Source organism: Dendropsophus ebraccatus, chromosome 3 (genome assembly GCF_027789765.1).
Source record: "Dendropsophus ebraccatus isolate aDenEbr1 chromosome 3, aDenEbr1.pat, whole genome shotgun sequence".
NCBI lineage: Eukaryota > Metazoa > Chordata > Amphibia > Anura > Hylidae > Dendropsophus > Dendropsophus ebraccatus.
Genome location: NC_091456.1, coordinates 38,024,590 through 38,048,045, shown reverse-complemented (window position 1 = coordinate 38,048,045; position 23,456 = coordinate 38,024,590). Strand labels below are relative to the sequence as shown.

Below are 23,456 nucleotides of genomic sequence, written 5' to 3'. Positions count from 1 at the left end.
CTGCGGTCATCTATTGGCTGGCCGTGTTGCTCCCTGAAAGCCGATTGGGTGGAGGAGTAGTGGGGGCCGGGAAAGTTAGCGAGGCCCCGGGAGGTGTCTGCTGTGGGGAGAGCGGAGTGAGGTGCGGCGGGGGCCGGGGCGAGGTGATGGCTCCCTGCTGGTGAAGACGTGGAGGGGAGCAGGGATGGCGCGGAGCCCCGGAGAGGGCAGCGGGTCTCCCTCCGCTAGTCTACGTGGAACCAGGGAGACCCTCAGCGACCCGGAACTCGAGTCCATAGGATCAGACTCTGAAATCAACGGGTTTACAGCGGAGAGGAAGACTGACAAGTACGGCTTCCTGGTGAAGAGCGAGGAGAACGGGGGCCGGTGAGTATCCCAGAGACTGTGACTGGGCTGAGGACGTGTCACTGGGGAGGAAAGCACTCCGGGGTGTGTGTGTGTGTGTGTGTGTGTGTGTGTGTGTGTGTGTGTGTGTGTGTGTGTGTATGTGTATGTAGTGTGTGTGTGTGTGTGTGTGTATATGTAGTGTGTGTGTGTATGTGTATGTAGTGTGTGTGTGTATATGTAGTGTGTGTGTGTGTATATGTAGTGTGTGTGTATATGTATCTGTATATGTAGTGTGTGTGTGTGTATATGTATCTGTATATGTGTGTATATGTAGTGCACTCCGGTGTGTGTGTGTGTATATGTAGTGCACTCCGGTGTGTGTGTGTGTGTGTATATGTAGTGTGTGTGTGTATATGTAGTGCACTCCGGTGTGTGTGTGTGTGTGTATATGTAGTGTGTGTGTGTATGTATATGTATCTGTATATGTAGTGTGTGTGTGTGTGTGTGTGTGTGTGTGTATATGTATCTGTATATGTAGTGCACTCCGGTGTGTGTGTGTGTATATGTATATGTAGTGTGTGTGTGTGCGTGTATATATGTAGTGCACTCCGGTGTGTGTGTGTGTGTGTATATGTATATGTAGTGTACTCTGGTGTGTGTGTATATGTAGTGTACTCTGGTGTGTGTGTGTGTATATGTAGTGTACTCTGGTGTGTGTGTGTATATGTAGTGTACTCTGGTGTGTGTGTGTGTATATGTAGTGTACTCTGGTGTGTGTGTGTGTATATGTAGTGTTCTCGGGTGTGTGTGTATGTAGTGTACTCCGGTGTGTGTGTGTGTATATATATGTAGTGCACTCCGGTGTGTGTGTGTATATATACATGTAGTGTGTGTGTTATGGGTCACTGCTGCCATCCCCCGCTGTGTATATAGTGCTGGGGTCACTGCTGCCATCCCCCGGTGTATATAGTGCTGGGGTCACTGCTGCCATCCCCCGGTGTGTATATAGTGCTGGGGTCACTGCTGCCATCCCCCGGTGTGTATATAGTGCTGGGGTCACTGCTGCCATCCCCCGGTGTGTATATAGTGCTGGGGTCACTGCTGCCATCCCCCGGTGTATATAGTGCTGGGGTCACTGCTGCCATCCCCGGTGTGTATAGTGCTGGGGTCACTGCTGCCATCCCCCGGTGTATATATAGTGCTGGGGTCACTGCTGCCATCCCCCGGTGTATATATAGTGCTGGGGTCACTGCTGCCATCCCCCGGTGTGTATATAGTGCTGGGGTCACTGCTGCCATCCCCCGGTGTATATAGTGCTGGGGTCACTGCTGCCATCCCCGGTGTGTATAGTGCTGGGGTCACTGCTGCCATCCCCCGGTGTATATATACTGCTGGGGTCACTGCTGTCATCCACCGGTGTGTATATAGTGCTGGGGTCACTGCTGCCATCCCCCGCTGTGTATATAGTGCTAGGGTCATCTGCACCATCAAATCTGCTGCAGATATGCAGCAGATACGCAGCAGATCTGCAGCAGATTTGATGATGCAGATTTGATGCTGTGTTCAGATATTTAGATCTAATTTGCTGCGTATTGCAGCAGTAAATACGCTGCGTATACGATGTGTGTGTTTGTACCCTATAACTGATCTTAATAAAACTTCTAAGTAACAGGAGTGACCGGTCGCTATTCCGTGTGGTGCTGCGTGTAAGTTCCCAGTCTGTACAGAAATCCATACAGCAGATTTTGAGGTGTTTTTTCATATCCTCGTAGCCTTTCAGGACAGATATCTGACCGTGGCGTCCATTACCTGTAGGCAGTGATGGCATGTTAAATGGATGTGTCATGATAGAGCACACAAGGTATCTGTTCATCAGATGCCATAATATTCTGTGGGTGCCGCCGTCACAGACTTGTATATGTCAGGAGATGTACACGTCATCCTGGCCTATATTACACAATCCTAAAAGGGCCAGCAGCGACCTGCACCTCTTCCAGCTGTGTGATCAGTGATCCCCGCAGTGCTCTTTCTTCCTGTCTGACACAATACTCTCTGCTGCCACCTCTGTCCATGTCAGGAACTGCCCAGAGCAGTAGCAAATCCCCATAGAAAACCTCTCCTGCTCTCCAGACTGGAAAGAATACATCGCTTCCTGCAGGACATACAGCAGCTGATAAGTACTGGAAGACTTGAGATTCTTTAATTGAAGTAAAATACAAGTTTGTCACCAGTTGATTTTAAAAGGAAAAAAAAATTGTGAACAACCCCCTTTAACCTCTGCTTTACATGGACAACAGATATGTGTAAATATGCAGTGGGCTAAGGAGCCAAGTCTGCTCCATATGTGGCGGGTTTTCTCCTGTATTATACAGCTGACACCTTTGGTTCTGGCCATTTAGGTCCCCTTCTGTTCTGTGTCACTTTATTGCCCCCATTTAGTGTCATCACAGGGTGCTGCTGGGTTACCATGGCAGCTGGTGGCCTAGTAAAGGCTTCGGTGGCTGCCATGACAGTGGTGCAGTACACTGCAGTATAGAAGTAAATGCCCATAAAATTAAAGATTTAGCACATAGTTTTTTTTTTGTTTTTTTTTAACGTTTCTCAAAACATTGGTAATTTTTTTTTCTTGTATCAGCAAAAAACGAGCCGATGGAAAAACAAAGCATTATAGATCCTGAAAAGTTAGGAAGAAGCCACCGTATAAAGGTCAGGGACAGCGAATGCTGTGGTTTGGAAACCTTTCTCCTATGACAAGAGGCCATTGTGTCATGGAAGCTATTGAGCAGATGGCGGAGATGGAAAGTTTCTTTGCCTCAGCAGTAAGGCAGCATTCCAGTCCTAGAACTTTGGCCCGGGCCCTTCCATCACATATCTGAAGTATCGCTGCACATTCTTTAATCGTTTCTTGGATCACTAATAAAGTTCAGTGTTGTGTGGCTGGAAGTTGCTGTTCTGCACAATTCCAGGCCCAGGATGTGATAGTGCTGTAAAAGAACGGCCGGCCGTGGTTAGTACATTCCGGTAGGGAGGGAGTTGGGCCGGGCTGCTGTGTTTGACTTCATACATCTGTATACTGTCACTTTTATCCCATCACACAGCGAGTTTTATATGTATAGTTACGTCTGGTGGGGATTAGAGGGAGCGCACGCTGTCCGACGTACACCCCAGGTTGCTGTGTTTATCCACAGTCCACAATTTATGCCACGCTAGCAATAAAAGGAGGTCATTGTGCTCAGGCAATTGTTCCCTTTTACTTCCATTAAGTAGGCCGCGCCACTCACATACTTTATAAGTCACATCACACAGCTGGGGTCATGTGACAGGGTGTGCACGGCCAAAGTTGTCATTTGCCGCTGGCCTCAAGCCACGGCTGTGATTTACCTTTACCGTCCTCTTTATGGTCCCTTTGCTGTGTATTTTTTTTTTTTTTTAATCTAGCATTGGTTACGTATAGGACACAAGAGGCATATAATAGAAGTCAGTAGTATTATAGGAATAGGCTCTGAAGGTTCCAGAACATTAGCCTGAAATAATACAAAATGAGCAGCTAAGGCGAGTCCTTACGTGTAGAAGCCAGAGCCAGCTGCTGGAGGCTGTAAATCACTTTCAATATAGCCGACAGTAGTTTCTGTATAGTATATAACCTGGTGTCCACAGGAGGAGCTGATCCTGGTGCGGGTACTGTAGGCAGCCCATCAGGGAGGGGAGGAACAGTGAGATGTCAGTGCTGATTGGCTGGATCTTCCATTTGATCGTAGATGATGCAGAACTGTACTGTCTGTGGCATTGTGTGCAGGGCTGTATTTACCACTAGGCGTCTGTGGTCTGGTGCCCAGGGCAGCACCTTGCAGGGGGGCAGCACCAGGGAGCAGGGGGACGGAAACATTTTTTTAAATTTACAAATTTTTTTTTTAGTGTCCCACCTCCCGTTCACACTTGACAGTAAATCTGGTGTCTTTTCGATGGGGGTGGGGGGTGTTGTTATGGTGTTATTGTTCAGGTCTGTTATGGCAGTGTTATCCAGTCACAGTATGGCGGTGTTGTTCAGGTCTCGTGTGGCAGTGTCATCCAGTCACAGTATGGCGGTGTTGTTCAGGTCTCGTGTGACAGTGTTATCCAGTCACAGTATGGTGGTGGTGTTCAGGTCTCGTGTGGCGGTGTTATCCAGTCACAGAATGGCGGTGTTTAGGTCTCGTGTGGCGGTGTTGTTTAGGTCTCGTGTGGCGGTGTTATCCAGTCACAGTATGGCGGTGTTTAGGTCTCGTGTGGCGGTGTTGTTTAGGTCTCGTGTGGCGGTGTTGTTTAGGTCTCGTGTGGCGGTGTTGTTTAGGTCTCGTGTGGCGGTGTTGTTTAGGTCTCGTGTGGCGGTGTTGTTTAGGTCTCGTGTGGCAGTGTTGTTTAGGTCTCGTGGTGTTATCCAGTCACAGTATGTTGGTATTGGTCAGGTTTGGTGTGGCAGTGTTATCCAGTCACAGTATGGCGGTGTTGTTCAGATCTCGTGTGGCAGTGTTATCCAGTCACAGTATGGTGGTATTGGCAGGTCTGGTGTGGCAGTGTTATCCAGTCACAGTATGGCGGTATTGGTCAGGTCTGGTATGACAGTGTTACCCAGTCACAGTATGGCGGTATTGGTCAGGTCTGGTATGGTGGTGTTACCCAGTCACAGTATGGCGGTATTGGTCAGGTCTGGTATGGTGGTGTTTTCCAGTCACAGTATGGCGGTATTGGTCAGGTCTGGTATGGTGGTGTTTTCCAGTCACAGTATGGCGGTATTGGTCAGGTCTGGTCTATTACCTACCAATCCGGTGGTGAGAATTCCCTCAGACAATATGCAGACAGCTCTAATCATTGATTCAATGTGGACATTTTTTTTATGTTTTAAGCCGTTAAAAACGTGATTCAGACAATGTTTCTACATGTATAGAAATGCATGTAGCCGAAACCAGGCTCCTCTTTCTTCCTCAGTAGTCATGTGCTGTTACCAGGATTATTGGCCATACGCCTATTGGTTACCACATGAGGGTCTAGTTGCGGCTGCATGTGGTTTCGTACAGTAATGGTACTTTTACACGGAGCGATAATTTGCACGATTAACTATTCCGAATGAATGATGTGTTTTTCATAACGATCAGCGTTTAGACAGTATAGATATATCGTACAGAAAATTCGTTTTGCGATCGTTTAAGCCTATCTCACACATAGGTTACATCGGTGAAAGACTGTTTACACTGAACAATCTGCAAATTTTTTGCGAACGACCAACGACTATTTGAGAACTTGTTGAAAGATCAAAATGAACGATTTCTCGCTCGTCGCTTGATCGTTCGCTGTGTTTACACGGAACGATTATCGCTCAAATGCGATCGTTATCGTGCAAATTTGAACGATAATCGTTCCTATAGAAGGCCATAACTGTGGGAACGTGGCTAAGGCTGATCAGATATCAATATGATGTTCAGAAACTAGAAAATCCTGATGCAACTTGGTGAGTGAAGGTGGGGGCGTCTGCAGGTTTAGTGCCGGGGGCAGCAGCTGGTAATACAGCCCTGTGTGTCGGATGGGGTGTCAAGATATAATGGCCCAGAAAACTCCATTGTGTGATGGAAATATTGTAACCTGATGGAGCACTGTATTATATGTGTAATGCTATACCGTCCAGTAGGTGTTCCATGGGGTGTGTGTTCTTTTCACTGCTTTCTTATTAGGGTATGCTCACACTGAGTAAGGGTCCTATTCCACAGGCCGAGGAGGGCCCGATCAACGATGTAAACGAGCGGCGATCTGCTAGATCGCCGCTCGTTAACTGGGCCTATTCCACGGCCCGATGATCGTTGAGCGAGGGCTGCAAGGACATCGTTACCGATGTCCTTGCAGCAGCAGTAATACATTACCTGCAGGTCTTCTCCGCGCTGTCTTCATCCCAGGGTCCCGCGCGCTCTATCTTCTGAATGGCCGGTCAGCTGACAGGCCACACTCAGCCAATCACAGGCCGCGGCTGTCTGAGCTCACAATATTAAAGGGGTAGTTTACCAAAAAATAATTTCTTTCAAATTAACTAGTCTCAGAAAGTACCTGAGATTTGTAATTTACTTCTATTAAAAAAAACTTCAAGTCTTCCAGTACTTATCAGCTGCTGTATGTCCTGCAGAAAGTGGTGTATATTTTCCAGTCTGGAGAGCAGGAGAGGTTTTCTATGGAGATTTGCTGCTGCTCTGGACAGTTCCTGACATGGACAGAGCTGGCAGCAGAGAGCACTGTGTCAGACTGGAAAGAATACACCACTTCCTGCAGGACATACATCATCTGAGAAGTACTGGAAGACTTGAGATTTTTTTTTTTTTAATAGAAGTAAATTACAAATCTTTGGGACTTTCGAGGACCAGTTGATTTGAAAGAAAACATTTTTTGGTGAACAACCCCTTTAACCCTTTAAGGACGTGGCCAATTTTCATTTTTGCGTTTTCGTTTTTTCCTCCTTGTATTTAAAAGGCCATAGCACTTGCATTTTTCCACCTAGAAACCCACATGAGCCCTTATTTTTTGCGTCACTAATTGTACTTGGCAATGACAGGCTGATTTTTTGAATAAAGGACACTGCAAAATCAGAAAAAAAAGTGTGGTGAAATTGGGGGGAAAAAAAACGTATTTCATTTATTTGGGGGGGATTTGTTTTTACGCGATTCGCCCTGGGGTAAAACTGACTTGTTGTGCATGTTCCTCAAGTCGTTACGATTAAAACGATATATAACATATAACTTTTCTTTTATCTGATGGCCTGTAAAAAATTCAAACCATTGTTAACAAATATACGTTCCATAAAATCGCTCTATTCCCAGGATTATAGCGCTTTTATCCTTTGGTCTATGGGGCTGTGTCAGGAGTCATTTTTTGCGCCATGATGTGTTCTTTCTATCGGTACCTTGATTGCGCATATACGACTTTTTGATTGCTTTTTATCACAATTTTTCTGGATTTGATGCGACCAAAAATGCGCAATTTTGCACTTTGGGATTTTTTTGTGCTTACGCCGTTTACCGTACGAGATCAGGAATGTGATTAATAGTTTGGGCGATTACGCACGCGGCGATAGCAAACATGTTTATTTATTTATTTAAAACATGGGAAAAGGGGGATGATTCAAACTTTTATTAGGGGAGGGGGCTTTTTACTAAACCCATTTTTTTTTTTTTACACATATACTAGAAGCCCCCCTGGGGGACTTCTAGTATATACACTTTGATCTCTCATTGAGATCTTTGCTTTATACTTATACAGCAAAGATCAATGAGATCGGCACTCGTTTGCTTTTGGCTGCTGCAGCTGAAAACAAACGAGTGCAGAGCCGGGGTCGGCGCCATCTTGGAGCGGACCCCGGCCGGCACCACACACGGAGATCGCTCCTCCGGGACAACGTCCCAGAGGAGCGATCTCCCCCACTAGACACCAGGGAACGGCTGCATCCGGTAATCAGAGGCAGCTGTCAACTTTGACAGCTGCCTCAGATTACCTAATTAGCGGGCACGGCGATCGGACCGTGCCCGCTAATAGCCGCGGTCCCGGGCTACACGCGGCACCCGGGATCGCGGCGGTTCAGAGCAGGGTCGCCGCGCGGCCCCGCTCTGAACACCTCCTTGGGACATATGACATACGGGTACGTCATATGTCCTTAAGAGGTTAACGGGCTATAAATGTCAGATCTCTGCATGTCCACCGATCAGCTGTCTGAAGAGGACACAGCACTCTCTGTGACGGAGGTGGTCACCAATAACCATCCTCAGGACCCTCTTCCGCCAGTTTCCCAGCTGTACCACATTAATAAATCATCTTTTAGTTTATTGAGGACGACCCAGAAAAAGGAAGGAAGAGCATGTGAGTTTGGTAAGTGCTGATGGCAGTCAGCTAAACCGTCTGGGTCATGGGTACACTGGTGTGCAACAAGTGTGCTCAGGGCCGAGGAGGGAATGGGGGCAGCTAGTAAATGCTTTCCCATGAGCTAATCTGCAGGATTCCTCCAGTATAGTTGGATGGCACTGGCAGAATACAGACGCCTTAAAGTGGCAGCTTGTATTCTGCCTGACATGTAAGGTTTTATAGGATAAGAGAAATACTGCATATACTTGTAGACACTCGTGCAATGTGTTTTTTACTTGTGTTTTTATCTTGCTTTATTGCTATGGTAAGGGGCAACTGCTTTCAGATGGTGGTGGTGCTCTGCGGTTCAGCACAGCCGTTATTGAAAGGAACCCCCCCCCCCAAGGGCTTTTAGTGATTGGCTACATGGGGGGATTTGAAGAATATCCAATGTTACATGCTTGACGAATACTGAATAAAGGACAACAATATTGCCAGCAGTTCTCCATTTATGGTGCACTATTAATCCAAGTATGTTGGTAAGCAGCCATACACTTGGCCAGCGCTCTTCTCCCTCCCCGGGAAGGTATCACATGCTAGCTGTGTGATTGGAGGACGCCACAGTGGGATAACTCTGGGGAAAGATTTACTTCTAATTACTTGGGATTTTCGTTTCTATGAGTGAGAATTAATAAAAATTTATTTTTTAGTGACTGACCCAGTGGATTATGCGGGATATAAAATAAGTCACGGCTGCTTCTTACATATTCTGTGTGCCAGAGCTTGGCACATCCAGGTAGCCATGTAGCAGATGCAGGTAGCCATGTAATTTAGAGAGTCCTGGGTATATTCTAGTCTAGTCTGACAATCAGGCTATAGTATTGGGTCACCATGGGTTCTGGCAACCGTTCTTTTGGCCAGAATAACAGCAAGTCATGCTGCGTTTACATGGAGCGATAAATCGCCCAATCAATCGTTTAACGATTTTGAAGCAACAATTTGGTTTTTATAACGATCAGCGTTTAGACGAATAAATCGTTAGAAAATTAGTAAAAAAAAAATTGTTATTGCAATCTTTTTTAAGATCGCTTAAGCCCATCTTTTACATAGGGTGAATCTTTGAAAGACTGTTTACACGAAACGATCTGCGAATTTTTAGCGAACGACGATTTGAGAACATGTTGAAAGATCAAAATGAACGATTTTTCGCTCGTCGCTTGATCGTTTGCTGTGTTTACACAAAACGATTATGGCTCAAATTCGATCGTTATTGCGAAAATTCGAGCGCTAATCGTTCCGTGTAAACGCAGCATCACATAGATGTCCTGTTCTACACCAGGTACGTTTCTGATCTCCTGATCATGCAGCACCTGGTGGTCAGACCTTCAATAAACAGACCCATGGCATATCCAGTTGGTAAGTTGGAAAAGTAAATCGTTGTAAGCTTGATCTCACATGTCCGCTCAGAGCCGATAGACGAATGGGACATACAGAACAAACAATTCTTTCTTGTTTGTTGCATTTTTTTTTTAATCCTTGGCATTTGATTCAACGTGCTGCATTTCTTTTTCTTTTTTTCTAGAATTATTTTATAAGCTTTCTATGGGGTGTAAAAATGCCAGAAGATACTCATGTTAAAAAAAAAAAAAAAAATTCAAGCCCCAAATAAGGAGGCATCTGACCCTTTTCAGACGGCAGGGTTTTTGTCAGTATTTTGCACCAGTATTTGTTCTGTGTTTTGGACCCACCTCCTGCTTTTGCCTAAATCACTCACCAGTGAAACTCTGCTAGCATATCCTTCTTTTTATACTATATACCTTCCAATTGCTTTCAGCATAATCCTCTCTGACTATAAAGAGCAGTAATAAAATGTAAGACCTTAGGGATCATCCGTCACGACGTGTTGCCCAGAATGAGATGCTCTTCGGTTACTGACATGCTGACTTGCTAGAAAAGCTTATGTCTGCTAATGATTTGTGTTAGGCCCCTGGTCACACCGTAATATTGCATAATGTTTTTAGTTTTTGTTTTTTCTACTTTTAGGGTCCATTCAAATATACAGGATCTGCAGCAAATTTAATCCTGTGTTCATTCATTAAGTTACATTGATACCTGGAGCAGATTCTGTATGTGTGAATTGACCGTAAAGGTTTCAATCATGAGCATCTTGTTGCTCTAATATTTATGATCCTCGATCAGTAGGATCAGCACTTTGGGCCCATGACAAAAAAAGTTATAATACTTTAAGATTAACCATAGAATATTGCCAGGATATGTAATTAAATAATGATTGGTGGGGTCTGACCTCCGAGACCCCTGTCAGTCACCAAGGTTCTGCATAATGCTTCTCACAATTCTTCAGCCCCTGCATTGTAAGAATTATTAGTCGATAATGGCCTAATCGGGTGATATATATATACTATAACATAATATACTCTAGTATATACTATAATTGTAGATATAAACGTCTCTTATGTTCCTTTTGCATACGACACCATTGATTTTCTCTAAACATTACTTACCGTCCACAGAAAAACTCTTTGTACTAAATATTAACTTTCACCTTTAGTTCCTCTTTTTGTAACATCCTGTTTCCATTATAACAAGAAGAACAAGGAGAAGCAAAATAAAATAAAAAAAAAAACGACAGCTTCTAGTGCGGACCCCATTTGCTGCTTGAGTCACTATCTTTTATGTAGTGGTCCATGAATTGCGGAGCAATACTGATTTGTAGCGCGGTCAGCATTTATAGGCCGCACCACAGATGTGTGAATGAGGTCTAGCCTGCTGGCACCATAGTAGGCCGTGATATCAAAGAGGACAGGGCTGCATGAGGTACAGACTGGCACAGTAGGGCATATGCCACCATAGTTGTCCTTGATCTTGTAAGTGTAAGTAAACGTGGATGCTGGAGCAAATGGATCCTCCTTATTTCTTCTTTGTTTCCACATGAAGCAGAATGAGGATTTCCAGCCAACTTTCCAGCGTACCTGTCATGGTTCAGGCTCTGCTTAACCTTTTGTGTGCTGTGGAATCGCCCTAAGTGTCTGTTCCTTTTAAAAGGGCTCAAGCATGGAACTCACAGATGCTTAGGACTTTTTCACGGCAAACTGAACCTCCATCAACAGCTGCGTCTGCACACAGAGGTTCGGGAGCCTGAAAAATTACAGGTGCGCCGTCAGCAAATAAAGTTTCCTCATCAGTTTACTGTGTGCACGTACCCTGACAGGAACACGGTCTTTATTGCCCATGGCAACTGTTCACAGTGTAGCTTTCATGTCCTGAAGCCTTTTATTTAGCTGTCCATGATGGCAGCCTGCTTTGCTGTTTTATGAAGTGCCAAAGAGGCGTGGCCAAAGCAGTACAGAGCGCTGAAGTGCCTGGGCCACACCCCTCAGCAGAGAGCAGTGATGGACAGCTAAAGGAGAGATAATCCGTGTATCTTTTTCCCAAGACCTGTCATCGTCAGCACTTTAGTACTCCATTCACACTAGGCAGGAGCACCTTGCTATGGCTGAAATTGCAAGCACACAAAAACAACAAAAAAATGCAACAGCTCACCGCAATGGCAATATACAGACCCACCACAGACATGAAAATCACTAAAAGCAGCCCCCCCCCCAACTGCTAAAAAAAACCTCCATAAAAATAATGATGCTCTTGGTTACCATTTGCAAACAGTGTAAACCATCCCGCCACGATAAGGTGGTCTCGGGATTTGTTGCCCATAGCAACCAATCACAGCTCAGCTTTCATTTTACCTGGGCTCATAAACATTTGAAAGCTGAGCTGTGATTGGTTGCAATGGGCAACAGAGGACAGTCTTACTGTAAGACTGCCCCATAGTCACTTATAGGCTATATGTTCACACACAGTATTTCCTTCAGTGTTTTGGTCAATATTTTTTCATAATGGAAAGATGTGCACAGTTTCTGTTTTTTTTCAACCCACTCCTGGTTTTGGTTAAAATAATACTGACCAATATACTGATGGAATTACTATGTGCGAGCATAGCCATAGACTGTGTTTGGTACATTAAAGTGTACTTGTCGTTTGTAAAACCTTTTGAGATGTCAAAAGTTTTGAGTGATCCGGGACTGAGTGTTCAGACTTGTACCGATCGGGAGAAGACGCGCTGCAGCATAGTCCACACCCTCTCAGGTTTGAGGGTATCTCCTCACTACGGAATCCCAGTGCATTACAGCTCGCCCCAGCTGATGGACGTTGGTGGACATGTGCATCTCTGCTGGTCCCATAGGCTTAATTTTTTTGGTTTGCCAGATTCCACCGTCCACCCGAAGAATGAACCCGCGGAATCTGGCAAGCCATAGAATGAAGCCTATGGGACCAGCGGAGATGCACGCGTCTGCTAGTGTCTACTAGCGGGGGCAAGCTGCAGGATCCGCCGGGATTCTGTAGTGTGAACATACACTATGAGCCAAACGCTAAGGGTAAGGGCCCTATTCCACCGGACGATTATCGTTCAGATTATCGTTAAATCGTTTGAATCTAAATGATAATCGCTCGGTTGAAATGCAGTTAACGATTAACGACCGAACGGGAAATTGTTGATCGCTTTATAAGACCTGGACCTATTTTTAACGTTGCTCGTTCGCAAAACGTTCGCAAATCGTTCACATTGAATAAGACGTCGTTCGGTCGTTCGCAATAGATACAAACGCAATAGCGAATAAAAAGTGAAGAAAAAACGATTGCAATTACGATCATAAGTAACGATTATCGTTCCATGGAAATGAGTGAACGTTTTCAGGTCTTTCGCAATAGCGGTCGTTTGAGATTGTTAATCATTAACGATTATAAAAATGATAATCGTCCGGTTGAATAGGGCCCTAAGTCTGTGGAGCCGGCTCTTACATAGAGCAGGTAGCGGAGGTGCAGTCCTCTCCCGATTGTCAGATGCTGCCATGTACTGAAGAAACTCGGCCGCCCCTTCATTCCTATTGGAGATACATAAGTGGAGTGAAAGAGATGTTGTGTTATTCTAGGTAAATGAATTGACTCTTCGGATAGGTCTGAGGTTATAATTGTACTATAATAAGTTGCTATACACCCTTGCCTGTGTATATTATCATTACTACCTCCTCCCCTTCTATCTTTCCTACAAGTACATAGAATAAGAGGTGCAGCTTCCAGTGTTCTATCTAGGGCACTGTTGGCTGTATAGAATAGCTGTGTGGCCCCACGTTAGATGTTCCTCTGTGTGATAAAAGCTTCTTGTTGTGTTCAGTATTTTCCACTCGCGTCACCAGGGACGTCCAGACTGCTGGACAAACACTTAGGAAGGATCCTGGTATTTTCTAACGTATCTGCTTCTGTGATTCCATCCTACCCCCATCCGTCTCTGTATACTTTCTGCATTTGGATCGTTCACCTAGTACAGATGTCATCGTGCCTGCATGTGTAGAACGCCTCTATATCAGACACTTGTTGGTCGAAAGTGTCTGATGTGGGCAGCGACAGACGTAACAACCTGTAAAGTCAAGTCTATGCATTTCCAATAATTGCCTGCAAATGTAAAAAATTCTGCTGTATTGTTCACACTGTACATAGGTACGTAGCAAAATAAGGTGTGTAATACAGGTAGTGAATAGGCAAATGTCATTTCTCCGGATATGTAACCCTCTGCTGTGCTGTATAGTGATGCCGGGCAAGGTAAGTAATCTCTCCCCTTAGGCCGCAGTGCGGGGTCTTTACCAGAAGCCGCCCCCCCTATGCTTTGCGGTAAAGGTAGCAGCCTGACATAGTCCGCTATGGCTTGGTGAGAAAGCTATGTGAAACGCCAGGTCAGTAATGAAGGAAACGAAGCATTGGCCTTTTAACCAGCCATTTCCTTTCTATGTATTGGTGTTGGGCCATGTTTAAATGTGTTCACATACCTGACATGTTTTAAATGTTTTAGTTTTGGAGAAGAATCCATCATCGCAGTACAGAACGTCCCATTTATTTTGCATGACTCTGTGAGAAAGAATGAAAACTGTAGGAGGACGCATGTGACATACAAATAGGGATGAAAAATGCTGCAGGCTTTCCCAGCCAAACAAACCCCTCCAGGACTCTGCTGGTCTTTGTAGTGGTCTTGCGGCAATATCAACAGAAACCTTAAGGGAACGTCCACACTTACCGGATCCGCAGCTGATTTTCTGCTGCGGATCCGCAGCAGATTTCATTTAAATAGCTGAGCACCGCATCGAATCTGCACCATCAAATCTGCGGATCCTGTAGGTGTGAACACACCCTAAAAAAGTTTACAGAAACTTTGAGGAGCTCTTGGAAACATTCAGCCCTATGTATGAGTAGGTTTGCTGTCAGTCAGGACTATAGATTACCAATAAGCTGACATAGTCATATCTGTTAAACAAATATGATTTCTTTTCACTGGATCCCATTGGGTGGAATCTATTCCAAAGATAAAAAGCATGTATGGCAATGAATTCTAGGGGTACAGTTAATGTACATTGGGAGCTTTCCTGTTAAATGTAGGGCACAACCCCAGTGTACATGCAGCCTTATAGGCGGTATTCCCCTTCACCAAGTAAGGCTGGGTTCACACTGCGCTTTGTGTGTACATTTTATTAGGTCTTAATTTTCTATATGCCAACTTGTAGTGAACTACTACAACAACTACTGTATACATTGCAGTGTGTAAGTCAATGGGAAATGGTTTCTGCTGTATGATACAATGTTGTTGGCGTCCATGCTCTTGAAGAGTATAAAGTATATTCTTTATACATAAGCATAACCGTAGTGGGCAACCAGCCTTACCGACCCCCTCATTGTCTGACCAGCGGTGTTCCATGCTGGTTTGATCATGTCATCTCTCTTGGTGTTTTTTTTTTTCTGGCCAGGTGGGGAGGCTGCTTGGGGGTCGCATGAAGACTCCACCTGGCTGCTCAGACTCTTAGGGGGCGTTTGCAAATTTGTGGACGTTATGAACAGGGAAGAAATGTAATGGATTCATTCCCCACTGCGATCCAAAGAGTTTTCTACACTGCCGGCATGATATTGACACATTATGCTGGGTGGGGAACAAATGCAATACATTCCTTCCCCGTCCGTAACATCCACAGATTTGCAGACATCTGCATGCCTTAGGCCTCATTCACACCTTCAGTACTTTTTCAGATTTGTATATTATGTCCGTAGGGATCTTTTGAATCCCGAAAGCTCACAATTCTGACCATCTTTTGTTGGCCAATAAAGATATCACTCCTAAATTACTTTGATCTCCAAGTATTTACCTCAATATGAATTTTTCTGGCTAACACGGTATTATACTATATATTTTTTTTCTAACTATATTATGTCCGCTAACTGCAATTAATGTCCGTAATGATCCGTATTTTGGGGGATGTTACGAGTGCTTCTTCGGTAAAAAATTACAGATATATATGCTCTACTGCTGGTGCACTGATAACCCTTGACCTCTGGCACATTTTTCTACTTGATTGGCAGCTGGAGAACAGAGGTCAGAGGTTATCAGTGCAGTGAAGCAGAGATCTCTGTCTTCTGCTTGTTAATCCTTTTTTTATGTTGCAGCATGTAAGTAAACATTGGGTCACTTACACACTGCAGTACATAAGGGGTTAAGCAGAAGCACGCACGCTCTTACCCTCTCCCCCGGGCCCCCCTCCTGCATGGGCCCCATAGCAACTGCCTACCCTGCCTCTATGGTAGCTACGTCACTGTCTATGGGTGGGATCTGTAAAACTGGGAACAGTGTGAAAATTCAGATTCTGATTTGTAATCTGTCATCCATGTTCCTAGTAGTGAAGCCGCCACCTGTTCCAAAATAAAGAGCTCTGTATGGTTTTGGTTCACTTTAAGGGGTTGTCCTCATACTCTCCTACTCTTATCTCCTCATAGCTGCTGTTTTAAAGCTCCAGATCCCCTCCTTCCACCTTTTCCTCCCAGTTATTGTGACAGGTTGACCCCCACAGGAACTGCCCATCTCATCCAATCTCAGTTCCTGTAGGGACCTGGACGAAGCAGACACATTCTTAAAGGGGTTATCCAGCGCTACAAAAACATGGCCACTTTCTTCCAGAGACAGCAGCACTCTTGTCTCCAGTTTGGGTGCAGGTTTTGCTGCTCAGTTCCATTGAAGTGAATGGAGCTTAATTGCAAACCGCACCTGAACTGGAGACAAGAGTCGTGTTGTCTCTAAAAGAAAGTGGCCATGTGTATGTAGCGCTGGATAAGCCTTTTAACTAGTGGACGTAGACATTGAATGTTTCTATTTAATGAGAGTAAGCAGTGATTTTATAGGTGTCATCAATACAGGAAGTATATTGGAATACTACTTCATCTTTTTTGTATCTGTTAGTTACTGAGAGCAGGATAACCTTGTAACCTTGTATATTTGCTGGCAGGCATACAAGCTGAAATTCAAGCAGGAAACAGAATTCCCCAATAAGTATAAAGTGCAGAGCCCTGACGCTGTATCGTAGCCTGGGGTAGATATTCGGGGGATAGGAGGAAGGCAGTGCTGTGTGAGTAGTAAGCGGTGATGTGAGTCAGGGTTGGCTCAGTATAATGCCTGTTTCTGGGTTAAGAAGCCATTGTTGATGCAACACCTCAGTCATGTGGAAGAGCGATGCGATGAGACAGTAGGGCGTTCATTTGTTTCACTGAGTAACGCGTGGGATACAGAAATCTCTGCTCCGACTTCCTCTGGATGAGTTGAGTTTCCTTCCTAAGGTCACGGCTGTTCCAGAAGGAGCAGTCGGCCCCCATTCCAGTCATTACATAGCCAGAAAAGGAAGGGCCTGATAAATCCCCCAATTGTGAGCAATGAGCAGAGATGGGCCGCAGCGTCATCCCCCATATCCTCTCATACAAACACCAAAGTCTTGAAGTTCTTCTGGTACAAACCTAGGCGGAGTTGGCATTAAATCCCAGTGATAAACATCTCGCATGTAATTATGTGTTCTCAATGGCCTGCGATGATGATGATGATAGATAGGCACACGTTTAACCCTTTAAGAACAAAGGCCACTTATTTCCTGCTAACATTTCCGTCCTACTATCTTCCTATAATAAGCAGCATTGGTAACTTTCCCCTGACGTGAGCGTCGTCTACTCTTTTGAAGACTCTGATACTGTCGTATAACGTACTGATAAATACTTTAGCAATTATTATTGATTATTGCCATTCTTGGAGGGCCTGTCATGCTGAGCTTGTTTTTGCTATAAGAGAAAGCTCTTGCCAATGCGTCAGCTGCTAATGCTTTCATTGCCAACTTGAGTGAGCAGAACTGCAGTGCAAAGCAATGGGGAGGAGGGACGGCACAGGAGCCAGAGACAGGAGACTGATTGCAGATGGGCTTTTAGTTTAACAGCAGTCTCTAAAATAAATATTAAAGAGGCACTCTATGATTTTTTTTTTCTTGTATAATGCAGAATGGGCTATTGTTAAACTTTATATATACTGTGTGTAAAATATATAAATGTGTGTGTGTGTGTGTGTGTGTGTGTATGTATGTGTATATATATATATATATATATATATATATATATATATATAATGTGTATGTATATGTAATTTTTATTCCAGAACACTGTACATGTAAGGAGTTTAACATACAGAATGTAACATTAATAAAGTAAATGATAGTAAGAGAGGACCTTGCCCATTATGCTGCATTTACACAATACTTTACACGATAATTCACCCAATCGATCGTTTAACGATTTTGAAGCAACGATTTGATTTTTAAAATGATCGGCATTTAGACGAATAAATCGTTAGAAAATTCGTAAGAAAAATCGTTATTGCAATCGTTTTAAGATCACTTAAGCCCATCTCACACACAGGGTGAATCGGTGAAAGACTGTTTACACAAAGCGATCTGCGAATTTTTAGCGGACGACCAACGTCTATTTAAGAACATGTTGAAAGATCACAATGAACGATTTCTCGCTCGTCGCTTGATCGTTCGCTGTGTTTACACGGAACGATTATTGCTCATTTGCGATCGTTATCGCAAAAATTCGAAGAATAATCGTTCCATTTATACGCAGTATTATTTATACCTATTTTTGCTGATGCGGTATGCGTGGGTTTTTAGCCATCTTGATTCCAATTTCTCACTGATATGGTCTCTTAATGCACGGTACATCTCCCACAATGCCTCTGGCTTTGCACAGATAGGGGTTGATGTCCCAGGACTGATTTTCCACTAAGTCTTTAGTGATCAGTGACAGAACTTCTGTCTCCTCACCCACACTATAGAGTATTGTATAAGATACAGCTGCAGCTCGTGTGTATATATAAATACACTGCCAAATTATTTAAAGACAGGGCTCCAGACTAAAAAATTTACCTAGGAGCCATTGGCTCCTAACCTGACAAATTTAGGCGCCAAATAGAATATTTGGTCGCCAACATTTTAAACCATGTAAAATTAATGTTATGTTAAATGGGACTTACTGTGTGCAGAGGCCACGGCAGCATCCTCCTCCTTTAGATTCTCTCTTTTCTTAGTTTGAAAACGTTCAACATGGAAACTTGCAACTTGACAACCATATACAGCCTGACTCAGTACTTCAGCTTCACTTGGCTAGCCTTTTAATGAGGCTTACTCTTCTGAACTTGAACTTAAAGGGAACCTGTCGACCCCCGTGCCGGGGTGACAGGCTCCCAACCCCCCGTTAGAACCCCCTATACTCACCTCATCGTGCCGGGTCCCGCTTCTGAAGATGGTCAGGTCACGGAGATCTCAGCCGCTGCAGCCCGGCGTGCGCTGAGAGATGAGTCCAACGCTCAGAGAATGACAGGAGAGTCCAGCGCTCCGTCATTCTCTATGAGCGTTGGACTCATCTCTCAGTGTGCGCGCCGGGCTGCAGCGGCTGAGATCTCCGTGACCCGACCATCTTCAGAAGCGGGACCCGGCACGATGAGGTGAGTATAGGGGGTTCTAACGGGGGGTTGGGAGCCTGTCACCCCGTCACCGGGGGTGACAGGTTCCCTTTAAAAGCTTGCAACAGTCTATACATACTGAGCTAGACTTATGACTGCAGCCATAGTGACCCCCCACAAGATGTGTATATAGATAGATATATCTCTCACCTAGTGACTAATGCAAGTGACCCCCTACAATACAGACACCTGAGGGGCCCTGATAATAATAATTGTGCATATATCTATCTCCCAGTGTCTGCAGCCAGTTTGCCCTACACTTATAGATGGCCCCCTCCCCTTATAGATGACCCCCTCTACCCCCATTATAGATGCCCCCTCCTCCCCCCATTATAGATGCCCCCTCCTCCCCCCATTATAGATGCCCCCTCTCCCCCCCCCATTATAGATGCCCCCTCTTCTCCCCCCCCTTATAGATACCCCCTCCCCTTATAGATGCCCCCTCTCCCCCCCCATTATAGATGCCCCCTCTTCTCCCCCCTTATAGATGACCCCCTCCCCTTATAGATACCCTCTCCCCTTATAGATGCCCCCTCTCCCCCCCCATTATAGATGCCCCCTCTTCTCCCCCCCTTATAGATGGCCCCCTCTCCCCCCCCTTGAAGATGGCCCCTCTTCTCCCCCCATTATAAAGCCCCCCCCCCCCCTTTTCCTCTATGCTAAGCAATATTTAAAAAAAACAAACACACAAACTCACCTGACAACCCGCTCCCCCGGCGATCCTCTTCTTCTTCAGGCGCTGTCCCCGGCTGATGCGCGGCTGCCGGGGGTGTCCCGTCCTATCCCCGGCAGCGCGGCGCGTCAGTGAGCTCTCTGTACGCCGGGGCTGTGACTTCTGACACAGGAAGCGTCTCTGACGTGCGCTTCCTGTGCCGGAAGTCAGGGCCCCAGGCAGCTCACTGATGCGCCGCGCTGCCGGGGATAGGATGGGACACCCCCGGCAGCCGCGCATCAGCTGCGCATCTTAAAGAGACAGCGCGCCGCCGCCGGGGCCAGTCGCAAATGGTGCCCAGATTAATAAATCTGGGCGCCATTTGCAAAATGTCAGTCGCATTGGCGACCATTTTGGTCACCATCTGGAGCCCTGTAAAGAGGTAGTACTCTGGCAAAAATATTTTCCTTACAAATCAACTGGTTTCAGAAAGCTATGTAGATTATTTACTTCTATTTAAAAAAAAACTCAAGTCTTCCTATACTAATTAACTGCTGTACGTGCTGCAAGAAGTGGTGTATTCTTTCCAGTCTGACACAGTGCTCTCTGCTGCCACCTTTGTCCATGTCAAGAACTGTCCAGAGCTGTAGCAAATCCCCATAGAAAACTTCTGCTCTGGACAGTTCCTGACATGGACAGAGGTGGCAGCAGAGAGCAGTTTGTCAGACTAGAATACACCACTTCCTGCAGGACATACAGCAGCTGATAAGTATGGGAAGACTTGAGACTTTTAATTAAATTTAAAAAGATTTTAAGAATGACCCAGGCTGGTACTGGTTCTGTACTGGTTTTTGAAGGGATTTCTTTGACTGTCAGGCTTCATGGCCATTGCTCTCATTTGTGTACAGGCATATAGGTTGTCTTCTAGTCCACACTATACATGGCCTCTGTACAGTGCACATACTATTCTGCGTGATCAGACAGCATTTGCACGCTTTCCCTATTCTATGGTTCTTTGGATATGAATTGGGGACATATGAAAATGAACACGATGCAGCCATATTTTATATGGCTTTGTATGTAAAATAAGTGTGCTGTAGTTTTCCTAGTGATAAACCTTAGAGCTGTGTTTTGTTCACAGTATACAGTAATCCACATCCTCTCACCCTACTCTTGGTAGTTCAGTTAGAATATATGGAAGGAAAAGCCCAGAATGCTTCTGTTTTCCCTGTCAAAGTAATGGATAGCACAGAGCGACCTGATGGACTCTATTACCGCTCACCTGACGGGCAGGTCTGGCTCTGTAATCGTGGTTTCTGTTATAACCAGTGCGGGCAGAGCCTTATTTAGAGCTTTTTATAAGGGTTGTGAAAGTTGGCAAAAAGGCAAGATGCTTTCTATTATCCCCATACATATAATTGGGGGCTTATGTGGGAAGCTCATCTATGGTCAGCTCAAAGGAATTAATATACAGCGAAGCCCTTTCATTCTAAATCAGAAGGAAGACTGTAAAGAGTGTCTCCTGCCCTGGGGGTATCCAGCCTAGCTGTGCCTTACATAGGTCCTTGGTTTCAGAGCGTTCTTCTCCCTACATATACCTTTATATACCAGCTACAGATCTCCCTCACAGATTACAGATCACCCTGTGATCGGCTTTGTCAGGGGACTTTTCTAACAATAAGGTTTTGCCTTATGCATTGCCTTATGTATTGCCAGCATTTTCTTTTTGTGGTGCCTGATGGCAGTCCTATATAGTGCCTGTATTCCCTTCTTGTGGTCCCTGATGGCAGTGCTATATAGTGCCTGTATTCCCTTCTTGTGGTCCCTGATGGCAGTGCTATATAGTGCTCGCACTTCCTCCCTGTCATCCATGATGGCAGTGTTTATATAGTAAAAATGGATAATGAAAAGGAGAGAGAACCTCAAAGTGAAAGCATACTATGTTGATTTATTGTGACAATGTCTAAAATCTGTATTAATAAACCTCATATGTATAATTATAAATATAAAATATAAAATAAATACAGATATACAAACAATACAAACATTTTTTTTTAAAGTATTGCATCTGATCTTATATAAGCAATAGGGAGATGTCCATGGCAATATACCAATATCTAAAAGTCTATTATGTCCGTATATCTCACAGTATCTGTACTGCTTGCTGTATAACTTGTAATCTTACCGGTACAATGCAGCAGTTTGTATGCAATTTGCTGGTGATAATGTAATATTACCGGTCCGATGTAACAATTCGTGGGCAAGTTACTGATGGTTGGAGCGCTCCGGGACGTGCTGTGGAGTCTCTAGCAGTCAGGCTCCCAGTGGATCTCACTTACACATCGGCGTGCCGTGGCCACGGCTTGTAGAGTCACAGGTGAAAGAGGGGAGGAGATCCAGCAATCAGAACAAGCTGTGAGCAGCAGGCAAAAGTAAATGGATAAAAGGTAAAAGAGATAGTAGTCCTGGAAATAGATATAAAGTGCTTGATATTTCTTGGGGGTGCTAACTAGACGCGTTTCGGAAAGGCTCTTTCCCTCATCAGTAGCGCAAAGGGAGGGAAAGAGCCTTTCCGAAACGCGTCTAGCTAGCACCCCAAGAAATATCAAGCACTTTATATCTATTTCCAGGACTACTATCTCTTTAACCTTTTATCCATTTACTTTTGCCTGCTGCTCACAGCTTGCACTGATTGCTGGATCTCCTCCCCTCTTTCACCTGTGACTCTACAAGCCGTGGCCACGGCACGCCGATGTGTAAGTGAGAGCCACTGGGAGCCTGACTGCTAGAGACTCCACAGCACGTCCCGGAGCGCTCCAACCATCAGTAACTTGCCCACGAATTGTTACATCGGACCGGTAATATTACATTATCACCAGCAAATTGCATACAAACTGCTGCATTGTACCGGTAAGATTACAAGTTATACAGCAAGCAGTACGGATACTGTGAGATATACGGACATAATAGACTTTTAGATATTGGTATATTGCCATGGACATCTCCCTATTGCTTATATAAGATCGGATGCAATATTTTAAAAAAAAAATTTGTATTGTTTGTATATCTGTATTTATTTTATATTTTATATTTATAATTATACATATGAGGTTTATTAATACAGATTTTAGACATTGTCACAATAAATCAACATCGTATGCTTTCACTTTGAGGTTCTCTCTCCTTTTCATTATCCATTTTTTCTATTACCTGGTGTAAACAGGGACACACTGCTGAGAGTTACCCAGTGACTGCAGCAGTAATTCTGTGGTGGCACGTACCCAGCTATTTTTATTTATTTATTTTCTCCACTGTTATATAGTGCCCACATTTCCTCCCTGTGGACCATTATGTCAGTCCCATATAGTGCCCACATTTCCTCCCTGTGATCCCCAATGGCAGTGTTATATAGTGCCTGCATTCCCTTCTTGTGGTCCCTGATAGCAGTGCTATATAGTGCCCACATTTCCTCCCTGTAGTCCCTGATGGCAGTGCTATATAGTGCCCACACTTCCTCCCTGTGGTCCATGATGGCAGTGCTATATAGTGCTCGTACTTCCCTGTGGTCCCTGATGGCAGTGTTATATAGTGCTCGTACTTCCCTGTGGTCCCTGATGGCAGTGTTATATAGTGCTCGTACTTCCGTCCTGTGGTCCCTGATGGCAGTACTATATAGTGCCCACACTT

The 23,456-nt window shown here is 44.8% G+C and overlaps 1 protein-coding gene across 1 annotated transcript in view; it reads left to right on the top strand.

Annotated features, from left to right (window-relative positions):
- Positions 1-23,456, top strand: part of TBC1D10A (TBC1 domain family member 10A) — a 44,680-nt gene continuing 21,224 nt past the window's right edge. Inside the window, exon 1 of the mRNA XM_069961472.1 lies at positions 1-366. Within this exon, the coding sequence (XP_069817573.1) occupies positions 185-366 (182 nt within the window). The 5' untranslated portion in view covers positions 1-184. The remainder of the gene's footprint in view (positions 367-23,456) is intronic.